This window comes from Lepidochelys kempii, chromosome 4 (genome assembly GCF_965140265.1).
Source record: "Lepidochelys kempii isolate rLepKem1 chromosome 4, rLepKem1.hap2, whole genome shotgun sequence".
Lineage (NCBI taxonomy): Eukaryota > Metazoa > Chordata > Testudines > Cheloniidae > Lepidochelys > Lepidochelys kempii.
In genome coordinates, this window is record NC_133259.1 from 121,783,326 (window position 1) to 121,806,774 (window position 23,449).

General features: G+C 44.2%; 1 protein-coding gene across 6 annotated transcripts in view; it reads right to left on the reverse strand.

Annotated features, from left to right (window-relative positions):
- Nucleotides 1–9,399, reverse strand: part of FAM193A (family with sequence similarity 193 member A) — a 113,095-nt gene extending 103,696 nt beyond the window's left edge. For 3 of the 6 annotated variants that reach the window (XR_012158741.1, XR_012158742.1, XM_073342713.1), the window contains exon 1: nucleotides 8,891–9,399. Coding sequence is in view for 1 of the 6 variants with exons in the window: in XM_073342713.1 (XP_073198814.1) it covers nucleotides 8,891–9,169 (279 nt within the window). In the remaining 5 variants the exon portion in view is untranslated. The remainder of the gene's footprint in view (nucleotides 1–8,890) is intronic. The other 3 variants (XR_012158745.1, XR_012158744.1, XR_012158743.1) reach the window with 1 other exon arrangement.
- Between the last annotated feature and the right edge of the window lie 14,050 nt (nucleotides 9,400–23,449).

The window sequence follows — 23,449 nt, forward strand, 5'->3', positions numbered from 1 at the left end:
CTGTGGAGTGATGTGCCCAACATTCAATCCTTTCCCCAACCTGTTTGTGAGTTATGCTTTCCAATGAACAGTTTCAGTGTGCTCGCATCTGCTGTTGCTTACAGATTTTCCAAAAATCTGAGTTGACTTAGAACTAATTTAAAGGCAGCCACCCCAGGGTTTTCAAGAGAAGCAGTGAAAACAATTGTGTCAGTTCTCAGTCTGTTATAGCTTGGAAAGCTACCGCCAGCTACCACAACACTAGAGCCATCTGTCTGCAAACTCTGGCAGACCACAATTGGATCCATTTACATTCTAGTCACATTTAGCAATCATACAGTATTAAGGGTATGTGTATTTAATATGTATATATAATATTTAATTTTAACATCCCATGCTGCTGATAGTGTGTGTGTGTGTGTATATATATATAAAAACACTGATTCTGCAGAAGCGATGACCCAGGAAAACTTTATACTAATGGTTATTATCCTCACTTTTAAAAAAACCTGACACTTATTTCTACTGTGACTTTCTCTAGCTTCTGCAGGTCCGGCCATTAGATCTCATTAATCTAGCAGAAAAAGACAAAATTTCACTTTCTGTAGACAAGGGCTGTTCAGATAAGTCAGCTTAAAGTACTTGTAATGAATAGTTTACTTCATCCTTCTAAATCAGGTACACTTCTTAGAAGAATATGAATTTCAGTACTAATCTCCAGTGAAAAATAATGGTTATTGATTCTAAAAATGAAAAACTGAACAAAACTGACACACTGTGACAAGCAACAAGTTATTTATTTAACATTTCAATAATTTAGACGAGTAATGCCCCTTCCTTCCCTCCAAAGGGATCTGAAATGTAATGAAGAACAAAGATCTCAGTTCTGAAATACTATGAATTTCGTACCTTGTGAATGAATAGAATTATCTAACAAATGTTTGTTTTCTTTGTTCTTTACTATTCTGAAGTATTTTAAAATTAACTGTTTTACAAAGCTATCACAGCTTAGTTCAATGGATCATTATATATTAAAGGACCTCTATTGTGCAGAATACTGCACTTGAAGACAGTTCTTGAAGTTCAATCATACTCCATGTTACCTCTTCATCTATACTCCCTCCCCATCTTATTTCACTGGCTTCAGGAAAAAGATTTTAGCAACAGCAAGATTTCATGGAAGTGCCCATGATTGTACTATCATAACTTAACTTCAGAAAAATAGAGTAAAATTGGAGGCTTTTTACAAGGAGTGAACTAAGTTAGCAAACTTTTTATTTCAAAATTTTAAAAAAGATATCAATGGAATTTTAGTTTTAAAGTGGACCCAGAATTATCATTCTCCACTTTAAAAAAAAAACAAAAAACAAATGCATGCTACATGTCTTACAAAGATGCCATGAGTACACTTTTTGGATAAGTTGACGAAAGACCAATCCCCAACTAAATCATCCCAGCCAGGGCTTTGTCAAGCCTGACCTTAAAAATATCTAAGGAAGGAGATTCCACCACCTCCCTAGGTAATGCATTCCAGTGTTTCACCACCCTCCTAGTGAAAAATTTTTCCTAATATCCAACCTAAACCTCCCCCACTGCAACTTGAGACCATTACTCCTCGTTCTGTCATCTGCTACCACTGAGAACAGTCTAGATCCATCCTCTTTGGAACCCCCTTTCAGGTAGTTGAAAGCAGCCCCTCATTTTTCTCTTCTGCAGGCTAAACAATCCCAGTTCCCTCAGCCTCTCCTCATAAATCATGTGCTCCAGCCCCCTAATCATTTTTGTTGCCCTCCGCAACTTTTCAAACTTTCCATATCCTTCTTGTAGGGTGGGGTCCCAAACTGGACACAGCACTCCAGAGGAGGCCCCACCAATGCCGAATAGAGGGGAACGATCACATCGCTCCATCTGCTGGCAATGCTCCTACTTTTACACCCCAAAATGCCGTTAGCCTTCTTGGCAACAAGGCATACTGTTGACTCACATGACACACTGTTGACCCACTGGGACCCCTTTTCAGTGTGGTCCCAGTGCCATTGTAAACCCGGTACTGGCTCTGGTGGTGGCGGCACGCCCTGAGGCTCCAGGTGGCAGGACCCTTCTCCCCAGTATTGGCCCTGCTGTCAGTTTCATGTCCCGTCCCCCAGTCCAGTCTGCAAGGCCCTCATGTCTGACAGGTCTCCCTCTGCTCAGCCCTCTCTGATAAAGGCCCCACCTCGCTCCCTCCTGCCACTCACTGTGCTTCACTCCAGTGTTACTTGTGGCATAGCTGGCATCTGCTCCCCTGCTCTGGCCCTGCATCTCCCTGCTGTAGCTCAACCCTGGCTCACCATCGGAGCAACTGATCTGTGCTGCTCCAGCTCTGCCTCAGTGCTACTGTTGCTGCTTTGCCCCCAGCTCAACTCTGGCTGCTTAACTCTCCTTAGCTCTGCTCTACTTTGCCACTGGCAGTCCCAGCTCACATGGGGGATGGGTCCCGGGCTCGACTCCCCCACTGGCCTGCCTGCCTGTCAATCTTGCTGACTTGGAGCATTGGCCTCTTCCCATTTGCCTTGGGCACTGGGAGTCTCAGGATCCTGATTTCTCTTCAACCAAAAAAGAACGCACTAAGTTTCAGTACAGGACAAACAGTCCTGTTACATATATATTTGACCAATATACTGAGTCTGAAATTGGTTAAATATTTAGAGTAAACGAGATACATAAAATTCAAAACATTATTCTATCAGTCATCAGGCATCTGAGGAAGTGAGCTGTAGCTCACGAAAGCTTATGCTCTAATAAATTGGTTAGTCTCTAAGGTGCCACAAGTACTCCTTTTCTTTTTGTGAATACAGACTAACACAGCTGTTACTCTGAAACTGATACGAATATTACTTTAGACTGACCACTAATTTAGGGACCAATGTTTTTTAAAAAATAAAAGCACTAGTGTTCTGTATTGAATTGGGCCTCATGATAGTGTGGAAATGCCCATTCTGTTACATTTCAGTCTTTCTAATGAGGTAGAAACAAACTTTTTAAGCCATTTCTCTTAAAACTATCTTCGGAATGAATCAAATTAGCTCAGGCTTCGGTCCCCGCTCCTGGGGTCGTGTAGTAACTTTTGTTGTCAGAAGGGGGTTGTGGTGCAATGAAGTTTGAGAACCCCTACCTTAGGGACCCAACATTTTCCTTGTAAACTGCTATGGGTTGCTTCTACCTGTAGATTGAAAAGATAAGAGGGCCCAATTCCTCCTCCAAGTTACCAAAGGAAAGGTAAAAGAGTGCATCAATCAAAAAAAAAAATCACAAACAAAAATAAAGGTTCAAAATTCAACCTTATTAGTTTATACTGTGATTAGACTGAGATTTGGATAATACCTTACCTTGCTCTCTATCTGCACCCATTCATTTTTCAGAAACTATTTTTTCACGTGAATTTGCATCTAATCATTATGTAGTGACCTACAATAGGATTTAAGTTTTTGCAAACAATGGAGTTTTGGGGGCAGCTGCATTGTATATTTGAAGGTAGCTAAAATTAGGTTTTTAAGTTTTCTCTCAAAATTTTTAAGTCCAACAAGGAAAGACAAATGTTCCCTCTGACTGTATGTTTCAAGCCATAGGATACCTTAGTTATATGAAATATCTGATGATATAGCTAAGCCAGAATCTGACGCATGTGAAACTTCAACCGTATTAATATTTGTTCTAGACAAGCTGTTTGGATGTTTAATGTAGCAGTTCAAGTCTGATTACTCTGGATATCTGCTCACATTAACACATGTATAATAGGAAAAAATGCAGCCAACAGACCTGGATTTGAGATCCATCAACGTCATATATACATACCCTTTTATCAGATAAATCTGAGACACGGGAAGAGTGTATCTCAATTAGCCCAAGGAACAAATAAAGCAAAAGCTACTTTTGCCAGAAGCTGGGAACGACAGACAGGGAATGGATCACTTGATGATTACCTGTTCTGTTCATTCCCTCTGGGGCACCTGACATTGACCACTGTTGGAAGACATGATACTGGGCTAGATGGACCTTTGGTCTTTGTTCTTATGTCAGTATAAAGGGGACATTAAGTTTGTTTTGAAATTTTAAGTGATCGGAGAGTTAAAAATAATTTAAACTACAGCGGATTTTGTTTCTAACTTCACAAGTCTATTTAACTATGTAAGCTATAAAAACCCACTCTAATGATTCCACTCTGTTTAATGTATCTACTATTATCAGACTGTCAGATCTTTAGGGCAGGGACAGTCTGCATTTAAATAACAAAATAAAAATGTAGTGCCTGCAGTTAAGCGCACAAGTGAACTACTACAGAAGTGTCTCAATACCCAATATACTTATATGTTTTAATAGGAAAGTGTCTACTTTATACGAGATAAAGTTGGTCAAAAATAATATATACCCTTACACAAAGAAAAGAAAAAAGTGACAGAACAAAAGGAAAAGTGTTAGCTAAAATTTAGATTTCAATAAGAATAGAAACTGCCTCTTCTGTAATCAGTTTCCTCTGCCTGTTTGAATCATTCAGTAATGCCACAATCCAATGCATGCAATATCACTACCATGAAAGTAATCATGTCATGGGCACTGGATTGCAGTTGCTGAATGAATCAAATTAGAGGAACCAGCCTATTCTGGAGGGGGATCCATCAATACCTTTGATAATGAGAGAAAGGTAAATGAAGTACATCTAACAGAGTTTTGGTAAAATATTTTAAGTTAGTCTGTGTCAGAAGGTTTTTAATTGTACAAAGATTGATCACATTAGTACACGTTATCTACAGACAATAATTCTAAGATAGATAGCAATTTCTCCCCTCTTTGGCTTACTAAATTGTTCATTCTAGTTAAAGCACACAAATTCACTCAGACCTGTAGTAAGGTCTACTGGAACAGGTCAGTCATAGACAAGCAGTTCTTCACACCCAACTACCTAGGCAAGCTATCACACAAAGCCAACTTTACAACTTTTTTCTGCACCACAGAATCCTGTATTATGCAGTGAACAATAAAAAGCAACTCCAAATATATCCCACAGATTCAATCAAAATTTCAACCATTAATCGAAATCTTAATATTTCATCATCACAGAACACAGTATAATCACACTTTTTTAAAAACGCTCACTTTTCTTTTCACTGATAAATGAGATATTTAATTTAAAAATGTCTGGTCTATATGCTCAAACTTCAGATCATAAATTATTCTATTTTTAATGTGACACTTGATTCTCCATCCCACAACACTATTCCCAGTAGCCATTATTTTATCATTACAAAGATATATGTAAAGTCTTATGATCCTACCCCACAAGCCTAAATTGTGTAGCTTCCAATTCCAGTTAAACTAGTGTCACCAACAAGTTTCCTTACTAGAGGAACACCAAGGAAAGCATCTTTAGTTTCTGTAGAACACTTGCACAATATTATTTGTAAAACAGGAATTCTGATGTTTTCAAGTACGTACATAGGGCCAAAAGAGTAACCTCCAACATGATCTTTTTTTAAAAAAGAATTGCTTGCATCACAGGACAAGATTTAGCATATATTTAATGCAGAAACTCAGGGAAATGAGAATCTTAGGCTAAGAACCATAAAAATCTCAATTTAATTATGATGTTCATTAGCTATGAAAATCATAGCTAGAATTTGAAAATTAAGAAAAGGGCTTTTTAATTGGAAGTATAAAATTTTATGTATTTTAAAACTCAATCCAACTTTGCTTATAAAACATCTTTTATCAATATATCACCAGATAATTAGCAACTGATTTGCACGTAACAAATATGTAGGATACAAGAGGTCATTCCTTAAAAAAAATTTCTAAAGTGTAGGTTAAATTTAATGATGTGTTCTAATGGGAGTTCACGCTAATAGAACTCTAATGGGAGGGAGTGCCATAGTTCAGCAACATAAAAACAGTCTTTCCAACATGAGGGGGATACAACTGACACAGAGCAGTATTAGTGGGCTAGCAACTTGACTACATTATATTCTGGGGTGCAGTCCCAGCTAAGCAGTCAACAGTAACAGGATTTTAAAATATATATTATGAGCGATCAGAAGCCATTAAAGTTTGTAAATTAGAACAATGGCTTTTGATTTTTCATACCACCTCACAGACACTTAGCAACATTTTGTACAAGATGAAAGTAACGCAAATCTGATTATGACAGTAGAGATACTAGCATGCCATTTTCTTTTCATGCAGCCAACATAAATAATGCACCTGATTTTTACAGGTCATTCGTGAAAAGTACACAGAGCTTCTGGGTTGTGAGGAGAAGGAAAGCAAACACATGGTAAGCCATCACCCCAGTGAATGAAGATCACAAATCTTGTCTTGAACCTGTACTATTGACTGTCAGAGTGGTTAACTATTTAGAGTATTACATTCTGGAGCACAAGCAACATTTAGAAAATGACAAATTATTTGAGCTTATATGCTTGAAACAACTGTGGCATTAAATGACAAAGTATTGGCAATTTTGTTGCATTACCACAATCAAAAAATATTTATCGTGTCAAGAAAAACATCAGTGTATATGACATGAGGCAAGTGAGCCAATCCACATCTATCAGTGTTCAAATGTAGTATTAAGTATATGTGGCTTTCAGTAACATGGCATAGTGGATTATCTGTTTACTCCCATTATAAAACCAATTGTAATGTTTGCTACCTTGTATATATAAATCCAGTCTCATGAATTTACTTCCAACTTAACTAGTTGGTCCAATTGATATTTGCCAACCAGCTTGCAGAATCGTTCGTAACATACTGTTCATCAAATGTTGTGAAAACATGGAAACAGTTGATAACCTGTGAGTATATTTAAAAGTATAAAAGTAAAATAAATTGTTATATGTGGAACTGACTTACAAAATAATGACTTGTATAATACAGTACTCTCTCATTTAAGGGCAGAAAATTTTTTTTTAAGTTCTCTACTATGAACAAGGGCAAACAGTAACACCTGAAAGTGTTTTCACAATTATTTAAATACTGTATAAATTTCAAAGAGATGGTGGTCTATCTTAGAAGTGAGACAGATAAATGACAACTGCTAAGTCTAAAATCTAAAGGCAGCGCTTAAGTGGAATGTTTACCAGCCCATTCTGTCCTCGTGGATGAGCTTTTGCAAGAGATCTGCTAGTCAGTAACCATCTTAAGAAAGCCACTCGCAGAATATTTTTCTGGACTCTGCTTATCGCGGACACACAATCTATAGACAACCCAAGTTATCAGGGACAGTAAACCCCTTCACTGGCTGAATCACTTCCATCTACCATATTGTGTATTATGTTCGCTCCATTTTCCCCTGGCATGTCAATCACATGTATTACCACAGTGCTTAGGAATCAACCAACATTGGGGCGCCATTGCACTAGACATTGTAGTAGGCAGACCCTGTCCCCAAAGCACCTGCATTCTATTAAAGTGTTATACAGATTTTTAACTTGAACTTCAGCCTCTCACTAGATATTTTCTGGGATAACAGTAGAGTTTTACGGCCTCCTCCCAATGTAGCAGTAAAATCCATACCTCTTCTAGATATTCACAAGTTATGTTTAAAAAAAAAAAAGGAGTACTTGTGGCACCTTAGAGACTAACAAGTTATGTTAGCACCTATTGTCCCAAATGGAAATTATGTTTGACATAAATACTGCATTAGCAGGATAGCTTCGTGGTTGTCATAACTAAGTTGCAGCTGATGCTGGGTGGGGGGCTTTGAGGAGGGAAGGCCAGGTTACTGTATTTATAAATAAAACAAGTTTATATTTATCACTGATGAATTCTCATTGCCCTAGCAAAACAAACAGGAGATAAGACCACACACAGAACTAAAATCCAGTTGGTTACATCATTAAGTATTTTGGATCCCTCTCACACCACAGAAACCATTTCTTCTTTCTTCCCCCAGGTATCTGACAATTTCCTTATGGAGAAGGAAGATGAAGGTGCCAAATGAGGTATACACTGAAACTTGCAAGTAAGGACATTGCCAACAGTTAACCACCCTGTAAGTGGAGCACCTAAATCTAACCTTAGTGCACTTCTCAACAAAAATCTGTTCAACCTTTAAAGAAAAAGTGGTGAAAAAAGGTCAACCTCAGTTGCTGTCTTGCTAGTTATGACAACAGAGCATCTCTAAAAAAAAAAAAATCAATACTGTAACTGATTTTTGCTTGAACCTCAGTCAGTCACCTAAGACAAGTATCACTGCACAATATGAGATGCTTACCATAAACCTCACTGAAGTGCAACTAGTAAAACTGAGCAAACATGCCCAAACGGTTTCAACAGCTCAACAGACAAGCCTGCAAACCCACTACTAACAAACATGCAACTTTTCAATGAAAATATTTTCGGAGAAAAGGGAACGTCACTTTAAGGAGAGAGCCTGTGCCCTAGGGGTCAAAGGCTCAAACCTCTTCTTTCACTCCTCCTCCCACAAGGTTCAGCACAAGCCCTGGGGGCGCAGAAAGATGGGATGCCTGGCACGGGATGCTCCCCGAGACTCCCCACCACCACGCTGCCTGGATCAGGCTGCAGCGCCCTGCCCCTGTGGGGGGAAGGGGGGGGAACAGTGCCCAGCCCTGCATCCCCGCTGCAAGGGTGGGGGGGCAGGCAACACCCCGGGCCTCCCTGCTGCTGGGGGGCTGCGAACGGGCCAAAAGGGGGCTCTCCCCGCCACCGCGGATGACTGCCCAGCTCCCCCAGGCTTCCTCCCGCGGGCGGGCGGGCGTGCGCGGGGCTCCGCTGCCGCGGGACGCCTGTCACTGCGGCCGCAGAGCGGACCCCGCTACAGGCTCCCCGCCTCCCCACCCAGGGGCGGCGGCCCCTGCTCCCGGAGAGGGGGTGGGTGCGGCCAGGCCTCCCCACGCAGCGCGCCCCCCCCCCTCACCTCGCCATGTCCCGCCCCGGCCCCTCCAGCGCCGCCGCTCAGGGCTCCGTTGCCGGTGGCCGTTGCCGGCGCTGTCAGCAGGCCGCCCACCACGCTCGGCGTGGCAGCCACCGCCTGGGCTGGAGCCCGCAGGGCGGCCGATGCCGAGGCGGCCCCGCTCTTGCTCAGGCCTCCCGCCCCGCCGCCGCCGCCGGGTCCGGGGCCGCCGGTACTGCCGAGGCCGCCGCCCCGCTTGTTCTTTCTGCGCTTGGCTCCTCGCTTGGCGTCGGCCGGACTCATCGTGTCTGACACCCGGGCAGCGAGGGGGCAGCGAGGAGGTCGGAGCCGCCGTCAGCGCCCGGAGGGGGGAGCGGGTAAGGGCGGGGCACAGGCCGCCCCGGGCACCGAGGAGCAGGGGGGCACGAACTGTCACTGTAACGGGGACTCCCTTGGCCCCAGCGCCGCTGACCAGAGTTACCGTCCAATATGGCGGACACAAGGGGAAAGTGATCCCCCTTTACGTCGGGGGGCTCCCCCTTGCGCTGACGGGAACCCGCGCCGCGCAGCACACCGGGAAATGCAGTCGTAATCCGCCGCCACTTCGGCACCGCATCCTATCAGCAGGAGGGGATAGGACTACAACTCCCGGCGTGCATTGCGCGGCCCAGCCGGGAGCGGTCGGTTATGTCATCTCGTTTCGCAGCTTTCGATGGGATTTGTAGTTTTCTTCGCAGCCGTTAGCCTGGTTGACCAACGTTGCCACCCTTGTCAGGGGACTACAGAGCCGCAAAGAAGGAGTAGCGGTGGAGGAGTCTAACAGCACCGCGTGATTGTTGGCTACAGGAGCTTTTAAAGGGGTAGAGTCCTTAGGCAGCCCTCCAAGAGTCCATTGCACAGAAAGAGGGTATGTCAGGACAGTCCTGTGTAGAATACAGTGTAGCTACTTTATTAGGTGCAATGTCGTTTCCCAGCTGTGCACCGAATACAGGGGGGTCTAATGGCACTGCAATTTCCAGATGTGAAGTCTGAGGTAGCTGAGCTGCAGCAGTGTTTTTCACCAGAGTGGAACCCCCATGCAGGGAACATGATTGGAATGCATCTCGGTTCAATGTAGTTCAGTCTCCATGGTCCGTGCAGGTTTTGACCTCTACTGAGTCTTCCAATTAGTGCAAAGCACAGTGGTGAGTTTGGAATAGGGGAGCTAAAACCAACCACAGTCATCGCAAATATGGCCCATCAAACATCCATTGGATGATGACAGCTTTTAACCTCATCACAGTTGTCCTGGATTTGTTACACCTTTAAATATAGGGCTTGTTTTCCAGAAATATATATTTATTAACTTGAGGTCTGACCCTTTGGAACTTACACAGGTAGAGTCTTTCAGTGAAACTGCATGTATCAGTTTTGTATCAGTATCTCAAACACACTACTAGGAGCCTCCTGCAAATACATTGTATAATACAAAACAAACAATTTTTTTAAATTAAGTATTTTAAACTGTTAAGTACACAATAGCAAACCATTTCAATAGTTACTTTTTATTACAGCATCTTCACAGTTACAAGGTGGGCACCAGTGCCACCTCCTCCCTTTGCCAGATTTTGAATGGGACCTGATCCTGTAGGAGTGCTCAGAGGCTGCCTACTGGATAGGCAGGCAAACACCTATTTTCCCCCGTCTGGGACTTAGGCAGGACATAGGTGTCTGAGCATATGAGGCAGCAGTGCACATGCCCAGAGGGAGGAATTCAGGTGCCAAATAAGTTTAGGCACCTACAGGGTTAGGTGGCAGCCAAGAAGGAATTTTGTGGATGGCAGTGAAGCCTAAAATTTGGACTCAGCCGTCTAAGTACCTTTGTGGATCTGGGTCTCCCTACTCATCACTGTGCTTCCAACACTGACTTTCTACACTTTTTCTAACACAAGGGTAAATTCCGGCTGGTTCCTGATCCAAAAGTACAGGCCCGTAGCACTTGTGCTAGTGGAAAATCTCCATTAATTCTTTGTAGTAACAGGTTTATTACAGGTTTCAGAGTAACAGCCGTGTTAGTCTGTCTTCGCAAAAAGAAAAGGAGTACTTGTGGCACCTTAGCGACTAACCAATTTATTTGAGCATGAGCTTTCGTGAGCTACAGCTCACTTCATCAGATGCATACCATGGAAACTGCAGCAGACATTATATACACACAGAGATCATGAAACAATACCTCCTCCCACCCCACTGTCCTGCTGGTAATAGCTTATCTAAAGTGATCATCAAGTTGGGCCATTTCCAGCACAAATCCAGGTTTTCTCACCCTCCGCCCCCCCCACAAACTCACTCTCCTGCTGGTAATAGCCCATCCAAAGTTATTACACACAGTTGAGAAGTTCTAATTCCATCCAGTAGAGGGCAGTGGTACACACGCCACAAACCCATCCCTCTATCTAATACTCTATCAGTGGATTTCTAAATCAGGAACCACTTAGTAGGTTGGCATAATTTTCTGGGATTAGCTATGTTTTTGGCATGACAAAGGCCCATGAATCATGTGACACTGCATCACTGTATGTTGACACAATATGATGAAGTAGCATTGCAGCATGCAAATAGATCGATAGGACCAGACGATATATTGATGCTTTATCATATTTTATTGTAGCCAGTGGCAGATTACCGTAGCATTATATTTTGATGCAATTCAAGATGACAATATATGATAGTATGAAGATGAGTGTTGAAAGCAGATTGTTTTTCACTCTAAGCAATCTTGCAACATAGTTTACTAATATTTTTGACCCCACTGGCACAATGACTACACTGGGCCTCTCCTACTCACAAAAAGGGCAACTCTAGGTTACAGTGCTGTGGATTGAAAGTGCACAGTTGTTTCATTGTCTTGTAATGAGCAAAGTGGTGTTTCCGTTCTAGCAAACCTTCTGCCTACAGTGAAATTATTCTATGACTAGTCTTTCTCAGTCGACTGAAAAAGATATTTCTATGTACACACATGCAATTATGGAAGTAGAAAGACATGTGCTTTACTTCACCCTTGAATCTCACTGCTGATCATATCCCCTTCCCACCTTGTTCTGTACGATGGCGGGTTAGATTGTGAGTTCTTTGGAGCTTGGCCTTTGTCTTCATATCTGCCGGTTATGCTCCTAGTGCAGGGGTGGGCAAACTTTTTGGCCCAAGGACCACATCTGAGAATAGAAATTGTATGGTGGGCCATGAATGCTCACAAAATTGGGGTTGGGGTGCAGGAGGGAGTGAGGGCTCTGATTGGAGGTGCGGGCTCTGGGCTGGGGCCAGAAATGAGGAGTTCAGGGTGTGGGAGGGGTCTCTGGGCTGGGAAGTGGGGTGCAGGGGGGGGGTGAGGGCTCCGGCTGAGCGTGTGGGCTCAGGTGGGGCTGAGGGGTTTGGGGTGTAGGAAGGTGCTCCGGGCTGGGATCGAGGGGTTCAGAGGGTGGGAGAGGGATCATGGCTGGGGCAGGGGGTTGGGGTGCGGGGGGAGACTCAGAGATGCAGGCTCTGGGCAGCGCTTACCTCAAACAGCAGCACGTCCCTTCTCCGGCTCCCGGAAGCAGCAGCATGTCCCTTCTCTGGCTCCTACGTGGAGGCACGGCCGGGCGGCTCTCCAAGCTGCCCTGTCCACAGGCACCACCCCTGCAGCTCCCATTGGAGAGCCGGAGGGGGCCATTGGAGCAGGGCCATTGGAACACGTAGGAGCTGGAGGGGGACCATGCCGCGGCTTCTAGGAGCTGCGTTGCGTGGCCATGACCCTGCTTGACCCTGGAGATGGGGGATCATGCTGCGGCTTCCGGGAGCCACGTGGAGCAGCACCTGACCCTGCTTCCCGGCTGGAGCGCCGCAGCGCTGCAGGGGGGCAAGCTCCAGGAGCTCAAGGACCGTCTTAAAAGGGCTAGCAGGCCGGATCTAGCCCACAGCCCATAGTTTGCTCACCCTGTCCTAGTGGAATGTTAGTGTTATACAAACAAATAAGTGTTATACAAAATGCACACCCTCACAAACCTGAGGAAGAGCTCTGTGTAAGTTCGAAAGCATGTCTCTCTCACCAACAGAAGTTGGTCCAATAAAAGATATTACCTCATCCACCTTGTCCTACCTTCACAAACAGCATTTTATTTCAAGCAAAAAATATGCATAATAGCAGAAATTCTGATTTTACTTCATAAAGCATCATTTTTACGTAGGGTATTATTTTTAATGTAGAGAGCTCCTATCTTTCATTTGATGTTTTGGCATGCTATTATTTAAGTCTGATCCAGAGCCAGCTTTATTTTTTCCGAGTTATTTTATTTACACTTGTGCCCATTCACCCAACCCTGGGCTTTCAAAAGAAATTATTACAGCTCTGCCAGTTTGTATATTCCCCACGTGTTGCAGATAAGATGCATTAATCTGGGAACTATTATAATAAAAAGCAGTCAACACTGCAGCAATAAGAGTAATAATACTCTGTTCTCACCATGTTTACATGTTTACCTTGTTACAGAAGCATCACCATGTTGTTTTTACTCTTCAGACCATAAAGGACCAGCAAGTCATCTTTTTTAATTCAGTTTTCAAAATTAAAAACAGGTCCCATGCCTGAATGGGGTTGTGAATATTTATAAACTGTGAAAAGCAGAGCTGTGGTTTTGGGTTTTTTGAAAATCTGAGTGAATTTACTGCCCACGAAAATGAGAGACTTGTGTGGTTTCCTACACAGCTCTGCCGCTATACCTCATTTTTAACTTGCAGTCCAATCTTAGCTGCTGCAGGCCTGGGTTGTTTTAGAAATCACTTTGCCAGTTTAATGGCAAATTTGAAATATGTATAGCGTGGAAGGGGGTGGGGAGATGATGTGACCAAACTCATGTGGCTGTGACTGCTCAAAAGACCTACACCTTCGTTTCTTGCCCTTACTTGAATCAGCTCAAGTGTAGTGCTCCTCGTCATCACTAAGAAAATAAAACCATTCCGCTAAAACATTTGAGAGAATTTACTTTAATTTGCCTCACTCTTTCTTTTCGCCAGAGCCTCACACTTTGAATTAGTGTGCAAAATGATATTATTTAGACTGCTAATAATTTCAAAACTGCTCAGACTGGCACCCAAAATGGTCACAAACAGTAGGACTGATGAACCGAATGTTTGTAAGACTATTGTCGTGCATTCCAATGTTTTGCCACCTGAACAGGTCAGTCTTCCACAGTATTGTAGCTTAGTCTTTGAGGCATATGGTCTATAAAAAGCTGTGTGCAGAGTTCCACAGGGCTCAATTAGGGTCAGATTCGGTCTTCAAAATTCACATGAGCACAGGAAAGCACAATGTAGCTTTTACAGTTTAACTGGAAGGTTTGTGGCAGTGTCCTGTCATGCATCTGACAATGATCTGTAGAAATGTACCACTCAATGTGTCCATCACAAAAAGTAAAGAGAGATCTCCTACTGCTTATTGTTATTAATCAATCATGTATTATTGTAGCTCTTAGGTACCCTAGCCATAGATCATGATCCAGTTGGGCTAGGCATCAGTCAAACACTGAACAAAAAGACAGTTTCTGCCCCCAAAGATCTTAATATCTACATAATTAATAATAAATAATTGGTCCATAGCAACCCAAAGTGTGCTAGGTGCTGTACAGATATATAGAAGTTACAGGTTTCAGAGTAGCAGCTGTGTGAGTCTGTTACAGTACAGCATCTGCCCCAGTGAGATTTGAATGCAGTGGGCTTTGGATCCCGCCCTTCAGCCCAGTCCTGCAAACACAGGCAGAAGTATTTCCATTGAAGTCAATGGGACTACTCCGATGTCCAAGAGTTCACAGCTGTGTAGAGCAACAGAGGCATCTTGATGGGATTTTAAAGCTGTAATTTTTTCTCCACTTTTTTGTACATTATGTAATGGCTTTATTTATATTTCCCAAGTTATTTCTGGGCTCTGTTTTTCTTTTCCCCTTGCCTAGCAGATAGGTTTAAGGGTCTCATTGAAAATATGGGGTCTTTTCCTATAACAGGGCAGAGAAGGCTAAGCCTGCCCCGGTGCAGCCGCTGCCACCCCACTGCCAGACAGCTGGGCTGTAGTGGCCCCACCTGCGCTCTGCCTCTTCCCCTCCCTGTTCTGCCCCTTCCCGAGGCCCGCATAGCCCGCTGCTGCCAGGCGAGTCCCTCCTCTCCTCCACTCCAGCCCCCGTCTATGGAGGTCCCCACCACTTGCTGCGTCCCTCCTCTCCTCCACCCCCGTCTCCACAAGACCCTGCCTGCCCACCGTGTCCCTTCCCCCCTGCAAGGTCGCCTGCCGTTCGCTGCATCCCTCTTCACCCCCCCGACCCCCGTGAGACCCCTCACCCACCACTTGCTGCGTCGCTCCTCACCTCTACGCCCCCGCATGGAGGGGGATAGAAGAGAGGAGGGATGCTGAGAGGGTGAGCAGTGGGGGATTTCGGGGTGGGGAAAGGAGGAGAGGAGGGATACAGGGAGCAGCAGGTGGTGGGAGCCTTGTGTAATAGTAGCCCAGGCACTCCACCCTGAGGGATATATTTCACGACAGCTGGACATACACCCAGCTGTGAGAGCCTCATTTGAAAATCTGCTCATAGTTTAAATGTTTCTTGCAGAACACACAAATGTTTGCAGCAATGTTGAATAAAAATGTACTTATAGAAAGAGAAGGAATCTTTATTTGTCCCCTACATACAGTGGTTGCTGCTGACATACATACACAATGGCAATGGGGACATTTACATTGTAAAATTAAAGCACAGACAGCAATCATTACAAGGTTTATACTACAGTGCAAGAAAACAATGCCGGGCTCAATTAATTACATAAACCCATATTACTGGGGCTCATTGTCAAAATACTCCTTTAAAGTCTCCCTGATTTGAATAACAACCTGTTAAGCCCCTCTAACAGCCCTGGTATCTGGCTGCTCAAAGGCAGCAGCCAGCTGATCCACCTCAATGCTTCACCCCTGTGGAAACTTCTCCCCCTCAGATTCACAAATGTTATGCAGAGCACAGCAGTCTGCTATGACCATGGGAATATTTTCCTCATTGAGATCTAACCTGCAAAAAGGCAGTGCCAGCAACCCTTTAAGCATCTAAAGGCACATTTAAAAATCATTCTGCACCTGCTCAGGCTGTTGTTGAAGTGCTCCTTGCTGCAGTTAAAGTTGCCTGTATAAGGCTTCATGAGCCATGGGAGCAAGGGGTAGGCTGGGTCTCCAAGGATCCCTATTGGCATTTCCACATCCCCAATTGGAATCTTCTGGTCTGGAGAGAAAGTCCCTGCTTGCAACTTTCTGTATAGGGCAGTGTTCCTGAAGATGCATGCATCATGTACCTTCCCAGACCACCCTGTGTTGATGTCAGTGAAACAACCCTGGTGCTCCACCAGAGCTTGCAATACCATAGAAAAGTAGTCCTTTCTGTTGATGTACTCCATCACAAAGTGGTCTGGGGCCAAAACGGGGATATGCATGCCATCTATTGCTCCACTGCAGGATCAATCGGTAGCAGTCTGGAATTGCCAGCTTCCATACAGCATTTGCCACTTGCTTCTCCACTGTTATGGCAGCTCTCATTTTGGTGTTCTTGAGCTGGAGTGCAAGGGCAAGCTCCTCACACAGTCCCAGGAAAGTTCTGCAGCCACTGCTCATCATCCTATACCTGCAGCATGATGTCATCCCACCACACAGTGCTTGTTTCCCGAGCCCAGTAATGACAGTCCACCATGGGCAGCTGCTCCGTGAATGTCAACAGCAATCTTGAATTGTTTCTGTCCATGGCACACAGCAGGGCAGACACCATGATGTCATTATCAGATTGTCAGCTCATGAAATACCACAAGATCAGCCTGGTTGTGTTCATAATGCTTATCACAAGACTGGAGAGCAGTGCAGGATCCATGCTTTCAGACAGAGATGGCGGGTGAACAGGTTACAGAGGCTGTTGAAAAGCAGCATGAAACGTTGTTGGAAGCCCATGGAATGATCCGATGGAGAAAACTGGGACATTGAGCCCACCCCCGTGAGGGACTGCAATCCCTTCCCACAACACCAGTGGCAGATGGGGGGAGGGGGTGAGTTGCACAGGGGAATAGCTGTCCACAGTGCACTGCTCTCTCTGTCGATGCATGAGCACCGACTGTGGATGCACTCTGCCGTCACAAGGCATGTTGTGTGGACATGCAAATGTGGTTTAATTACAGCAGCAGATGAATGGTGGTGTAACTAAAGTCGACTTAACTCTGTAGTTTAGACATAGCCTTAGTCTCATGTTTTCACTATGAGGTCTCACTAATGTTAATATCAGGAGGAGAAAGGACTTGAGGGGTCTCTCACATCCCAGGTGAGTTCCCTAACGACTAGGCTAAATATCATGAGGGAGGGTATCCTCCTCCCCACTGGCTGTTTTGTGCGAACTTGCCTGAGGGGCCGGATGCTGTAGATGTTTTCAAAGACCATCTACAGCCTGGACCCCAGCATGCCACTTGGGCAGCTGAATACCTATTGTTCTTGGTTTGTGGGAGTTAGGTGTCTAAAATACCTTTGAGGATCTGGGCCTCAGTGCCCATTTCACATCTGGCCAGTATGTGTTCTTCCTCCATTTCAAATTTCAACAACTAGCCCCCTAGCTGGATGAGATGCAACTAGAGACCTGTGAGTTGGTAACTTCCTCTGGAGTCATATGTTCTGTAAGGAAGTTCTGACTGACATGGCTGTAACAATCCTTTACTTTGGGGACATCCTGGCTCCATTAAAGTCAATGAGAATTTTGTTCTGGACCTCAACAGAGCCAGGATTTAACCCTGGGTATTTTAATATTCTTCCTCTTCTCTGATTTTTCTGGAATCTGCTTTTCTCCCTTTTTATCTTCCCCCTGCGCAGAAGAGGTTGGGAAGTAGCCCCTTTCAATTCACCTTCTAAATTGTTGATAAATATAACCAGGCAAGATGCAAGTCCCAACGAGTGGAGTGAAGTTCTTGGACACACCTTGAATTAGGACTTCATAATGTATTACAAAGAAACTGCCAGTTGGAGTGAGAGAAGCTTATTCCTACAAACCAATGATATTGACTTTGCTTTGTAAAGATGGGCCAAGACTGGACTATGATGTGAACTTTCCCAACATTTTAGGTTGTTTGGAGCTGGGTTTTGGTCCAGGCCCAAGCCAGAGCAATGAGACAGCTGTGAATTTCAGACCCAGATGGAAACTCCCCACTAGATAAGTCTTTTTGCATCTAGTTAAATATTTAGCTTATTTGATGAGATTATTGATATTGAATGGACTAGAGTGTAGAACCATTTTTATAATGTCTCCTAAAATCCAGAGCATATTTTAATTTTATTTGGATAATCCTCAGAGAACTTTGGCATGGTTTAGTTTGTAATGATACACTCCTGGGAGATATTGTACATCCCAAATTTCATAATAGGGGTGGTAGGACTTAAGCACTCTCCTGATCATGCCCAAAATACTTTAAAAGCCGCTCAGAGTCCTGCTTGCTTAATGTCAGTTGTGAAGTGGGATTTTTTTGGCACATTTATAGTCAGTTAAAAGTTACATTATAGCCAACTCTGAGTTTCAGTGTATTGATACAGGGGAGCATAGCTTAGCGCTTCTCTTATTCCCACGGTAGAAAACATTCAAGGGAATCCCCCTTAGGCCAGGTCACATTTGGCAGAGACTGGCACAAATCCAAGAATGTGAGACTGCCTTTTTATGTGTGACTTGTCTTATGAAGGAGGAGAACGTAGCATTATTTAAAAGTAAGAGGCTTGATCCTGCATGGTGCTGAGCATCAACCTCCTTGGCTTACACATGAGTTGAGGTTGCTCAGCACCTCAGGTGCAGGCTGAACAAACACCGACATGCTGGCACACTGTGTGCTTTTAAGAGGCAGTTATAGAATGGCAAGAAGGCAGTCTGTGCATTAATGAAGCAGGCAGAGACATTTCCTGAGTAGCTTCAGTGTCTGAGTCTTCACTTGCAACAGCAGTATCAAGAGCATTGGCAGAGGCAGGCTAATTAATCCAGGCAGTTCCTGTGTAGAGGGCTGCTTTTTTTTTTTTTTTTTTTTTTTTTTAAGTAGCAAAACACCATGTGCACTGCACTGTTTGCTTGTATAGATAAAAAGGAGCTTAATCCCTCTGGTCATATTTAGCACCCACCGTCAAATATACCATTGGCAAAACCCCACAGAGAAATCATGGCACCGTTGTGGGGTGTAGTTTGTTTTTAAAAATCAGAATATCATAGAGCCAACATACCCATCCAGCTGAGTAGCTCTTTGATTGGAAAGGATGGTGGGTGTGTGAGAGAGAAATGCAACATGTGGCAAAATTTGTACAGTATATTAACAAATACAATATTTGAGCACCTAGGACATGATCCTGTACATAGTTACGAGTCACTCTACTCATGTAAATAGCTCCATTGATTTGAGTGGGTCTACCCATCGAGTAACTGCTCACCTGTTTAAGCGTTTGAAGGATCTGGCCGTCAGATTGGAAGCTCCTTAGGACAAGGACTCCTGACTTTCTCAGTTCTCATATCTTAGACTTCTCACTGTACTTACCATCATGGTATCTGAGCGCCTTTGAACAGCAGTCAGGCACTGTGGAAATTTAAGAAATAATCCCAAATTGTGTTTCCTACTTCAATGAAGAGATTTCACAGCACGACTTGAAGCCCAGCAGTTTGTCAAGGTTAATTGAAAAAAAGGGAAGATCATTTACTTGATTTTAAAAAGCTGCTCTAATAATTCTCTGAAATAAACATCATCACCTCCCCGCCCCTGAAGAAAAAAAAAAAAAAAAGCAGCAATGACACTGTTGTGGCAAATGCAGCCCTGCTGAAGTCAACAGAACCGAAGGCTGGATGGATTTGGCCCAGTAAGTTAATGGACACTTTTCATTTCTCTCTCTAAGAATAATACTGTATTACATTACAGTTTTTCACACTGAACTATAACCATGTTACCTTTGTATCTTGTCAGGGTTCCTTCCCCACTCTGAACTCTAGCGTACAGATGTGGGAACCTGCATGAAAACCTCCAAAACTTATTTTTACCAGCTTAGGTTAAAACTTCCCCAAGGTACAAACTATTTTACCTTTTGCCCTTGGACTTTCACTGCCACCATCAAATGTCTAACCGGTATTATATTATTAGGAAAGAGTCGGTTTGGAAACGGCTCTCCCCCCCAAATCTTACACCCCCTTTCCTGGGGAAGGTTTGACAAAAATCCTCACCAATTTGCATAGGTGAAGACAGACCCAAACCCTTGGATCTTAAGAACAATGCAAAAGCATTCAGTTTCTTAAAAGAAGAATTTTAATAGAAGAAAAAGTAAAAAGAATCACCTCTGTAAAATCAGGACGGTCAATACCTTAGAGGGTAATTAGATTCAAAATATAGAGAATCCCTCTAGGCAAAACCTTAAGTTACAAAAAGACACAAAAACAGGAATATCCATTCCATTCAGCACAGCTTATTTCCTCAGCCATTTAAACAAACAGAATCTAACACATCTCTAGCTAGATTATTTACTAAGTTCTAAGACCCCATTCCTGTTCTGTCCCCAGCAAAGGCATCACACAGACAGAGAGAGAGGCTTTGTTTCTCCCTCCCCCCAGCTTTTGAAAGTATCTTGTCTCCTCATTGGTCATTTTGGTCAGATGCCAGCGACGTTATCCTAGCTTCTTAACCCTTTACACGTGAAAGGGTTTTTCCTCTGGCCAGGAGGGATTTTAAAGGTGTTTACCCTTCCCTTTATAATTTATGATATATCTATTGAAGTGATTTTTGTGTTCTCCTTCAAAACTTAAGTCTGCAGTGCAGATTTACCAGAAAAGAAAATGTGTTATCTTCAACATTCATTTATTCTATGGCAACGAATTGTTCCCACCTCATTTTAAATAAATGGCATGTCATTAAATCACTGCAGATGTACACACTGTTTGCAATGTATACCATAAAATGTGCTTCAATAATGTAACTTGCTACTATGTGAAATACAGTACACTGAACATTTACATGAAAATGCCACTTTTCTTGTCAAAGTGGGAATCAATGGCTCCAAGTGTACAAACCAAGCAATCACATTTAGAAAAAGAGAGGCATTTTTAATAATCTACATTATTGCTTGGGCAGTTGGGTGCACCACTGATAAAAACCATAGTGTACAACTCAGAAATCGGGAAGTGGATGCCAGATGGACCTCAGTTAATGCACACTTTGCTAGGAAAGCTATTAAGCCTGGTGGCTGATCTCATGCAGGAAACTCATTCTGTTCCTCCACTGAGAATTCCATTCCCTAACAGAGGAAACCTAGAATAGAGAGGAAGGATGCTTCAGTTGTTAGCATGCTAGCCAAGGATTTGTTAGACCTGGTTTGAAGTCCCTGCTTTGCCACAGTCTTCTGTGTGATTTTGGGCAAGTCACTTACTCAGGGCATGTCTCCACTTGAGAATGTAGAGCGCTTTGAGTTAAACCAGCCTTCGTAGAGCGCAGTAGGGAAAGCGCTGCAGTCTGTCCACACTGACAGCTGCAAGCGCACTGGCATGTCCACATTTGCAGCACTTGCAGTGGCATTGGGAGCGGTGCATTGTGGGCAGCTATTCCACAGAGCACCTCTTCCCATTCTGGCACTGTGGCTTGTGGGGAGGATGCAAGGGTAATGGGACATTCTGGGTCCTGTTCCAATGCCCTGTGATACATCGGTTTGCATCCCAGCAATCCCTCTGCTTCCGTCCACAATTGGCGCCATCTTTCAACGTTTTTTGTATTGCGCGCGCTGTCTTCCCTTTGGGTCCGCAGGAATGGAGCTCAAACTGCTGAGGAATATGCTGACAAGTCTCGCCAGCACATCACATTTGTCAGTCGAGTTACTCCTTAAGATCCAAAGTGACAGTGAGGACTCCAATGATATCGACACGAGTAACGCATACGACACGAGATTGCTTGTGGCATTCATGGACCTGCTCACCACCGTGGAACGGCACTTTTGGGCTTGGGAAACAAGTACTGAGTGGTGGGATCACATCATCATGGAAGTCTGGGATGACGAGCAGTGGCTGCAGAACTTTCGGATGAGAAAAGCCACTTTCACAGGACTGTGTGAAGAGCTCGCCCCCACCCTGTGGTGTAAGGACACGAGATTAAGAGCTGCCCTGATGGTGGAAAAGCGGGTGGCTATTGCAATCTGGAAGCTGGGAACTCCAGACAGCTACCGATCGGTTGCTAACCAGTTTGGAGGGGGGGAAGTTGACCATTGGAATTGTGTTGATGCAAGTTTGCAGGGCTATTAATCGCATCCTGCTCAGAAGAACCGTGACTCCGGGTAACGTGCATGACATTGTGGCCGGCTTTGCACAAATGGGTTTCCTTAACTGCGGAGGGGTGATAGATGGAACGCATATTCCAATTCTGGCACCAGCCCACCTCGCCTCTGAGTACGTTAATCGGAAGGGGTATTTCTCTATGGTTCTCCAGGAGCTTGTGGATCACCGTGGGCGTTTCATTGACATTAATGCAGGCTGGTCTGGAAAGGTGCATGACGCATGCATCTTTCGGAACACTGCAAGGAAGCTGCAAGCCGGGACTTTTTTCCCCAAACCAGAAGATCGCCGTAGGGAAATCGAAATGCCTATTGTGATCCTTGGAGATCCCGCTTACCCTTTAATGCGGTGGCTCATGAAACCCTACACAGGGAGCCTTGACAGCAGCAAGGACCGGTTCAACAACAGGCTGAGCCGGTGCAGAATGACTGTGGAGTGTGCTTTGGGCCATTTAAAGGGCCGCTGGCATTCTCTGTATGGAAAGCTGGACCTGGCCAATAACAGCATCCCCGCGGTTATATCCATGTGCTGTACCCTCCATAACATTTGTGAAGGGAAGGGTGAAAGATTCACTCAGGCATGGAACTCGGAGGTTCAACACCAGGAGGCTAAATTTGAACAGCCAGAGAGCAGGGTTATTACAGGGGCTCAGCACGGGGCTGCAAGGATTAGGGATGCCTTGAGGGAGCAATTTGAGGCTGAAAGCCACCAGTAATGTCTGGTGCCCTGCACGGGAGTGAAGTGTAGTGTAGTGGTTCCAATGTTAGTAGGAATCTGTGTTTGCTACGTATGATACACTGACTTGCAGTGCCTGTTGCTTTCCTAGGCCAAGGTATCTTTTACATTATGCAATAATAAAGAACATTTTCAAAGCAAAAAAAAATCCATTTAATGAAAAGAAACACAACTGCTTGGGAAACACGATAGTGCTCCACCTGCATGGCTACGAGCTCCTGGATCGAGTCCGCTTGGCACTCCATGATGCTTATCAGCCGCTCTGTGCTTTGATGCTAGCGACCCACATTCTGCTGGCAGACCCTCCTTTCACTCTCCCGCCACTCCTGCACTTTTTAATTTTCATTAAGGGAGTGCCTCATGACTTTATGCAGCATGTCCTCTTTGCTTCTTCGTGGCCTCCTGATTCTTTACAGCCTCTCAACCAGTGATAACATGGATGGCTGAGATCTCAAGGTTGCATCTGTAAAGGCAAAAATGCAGCACTTAACAGAGGCAGCATTGTTCACAC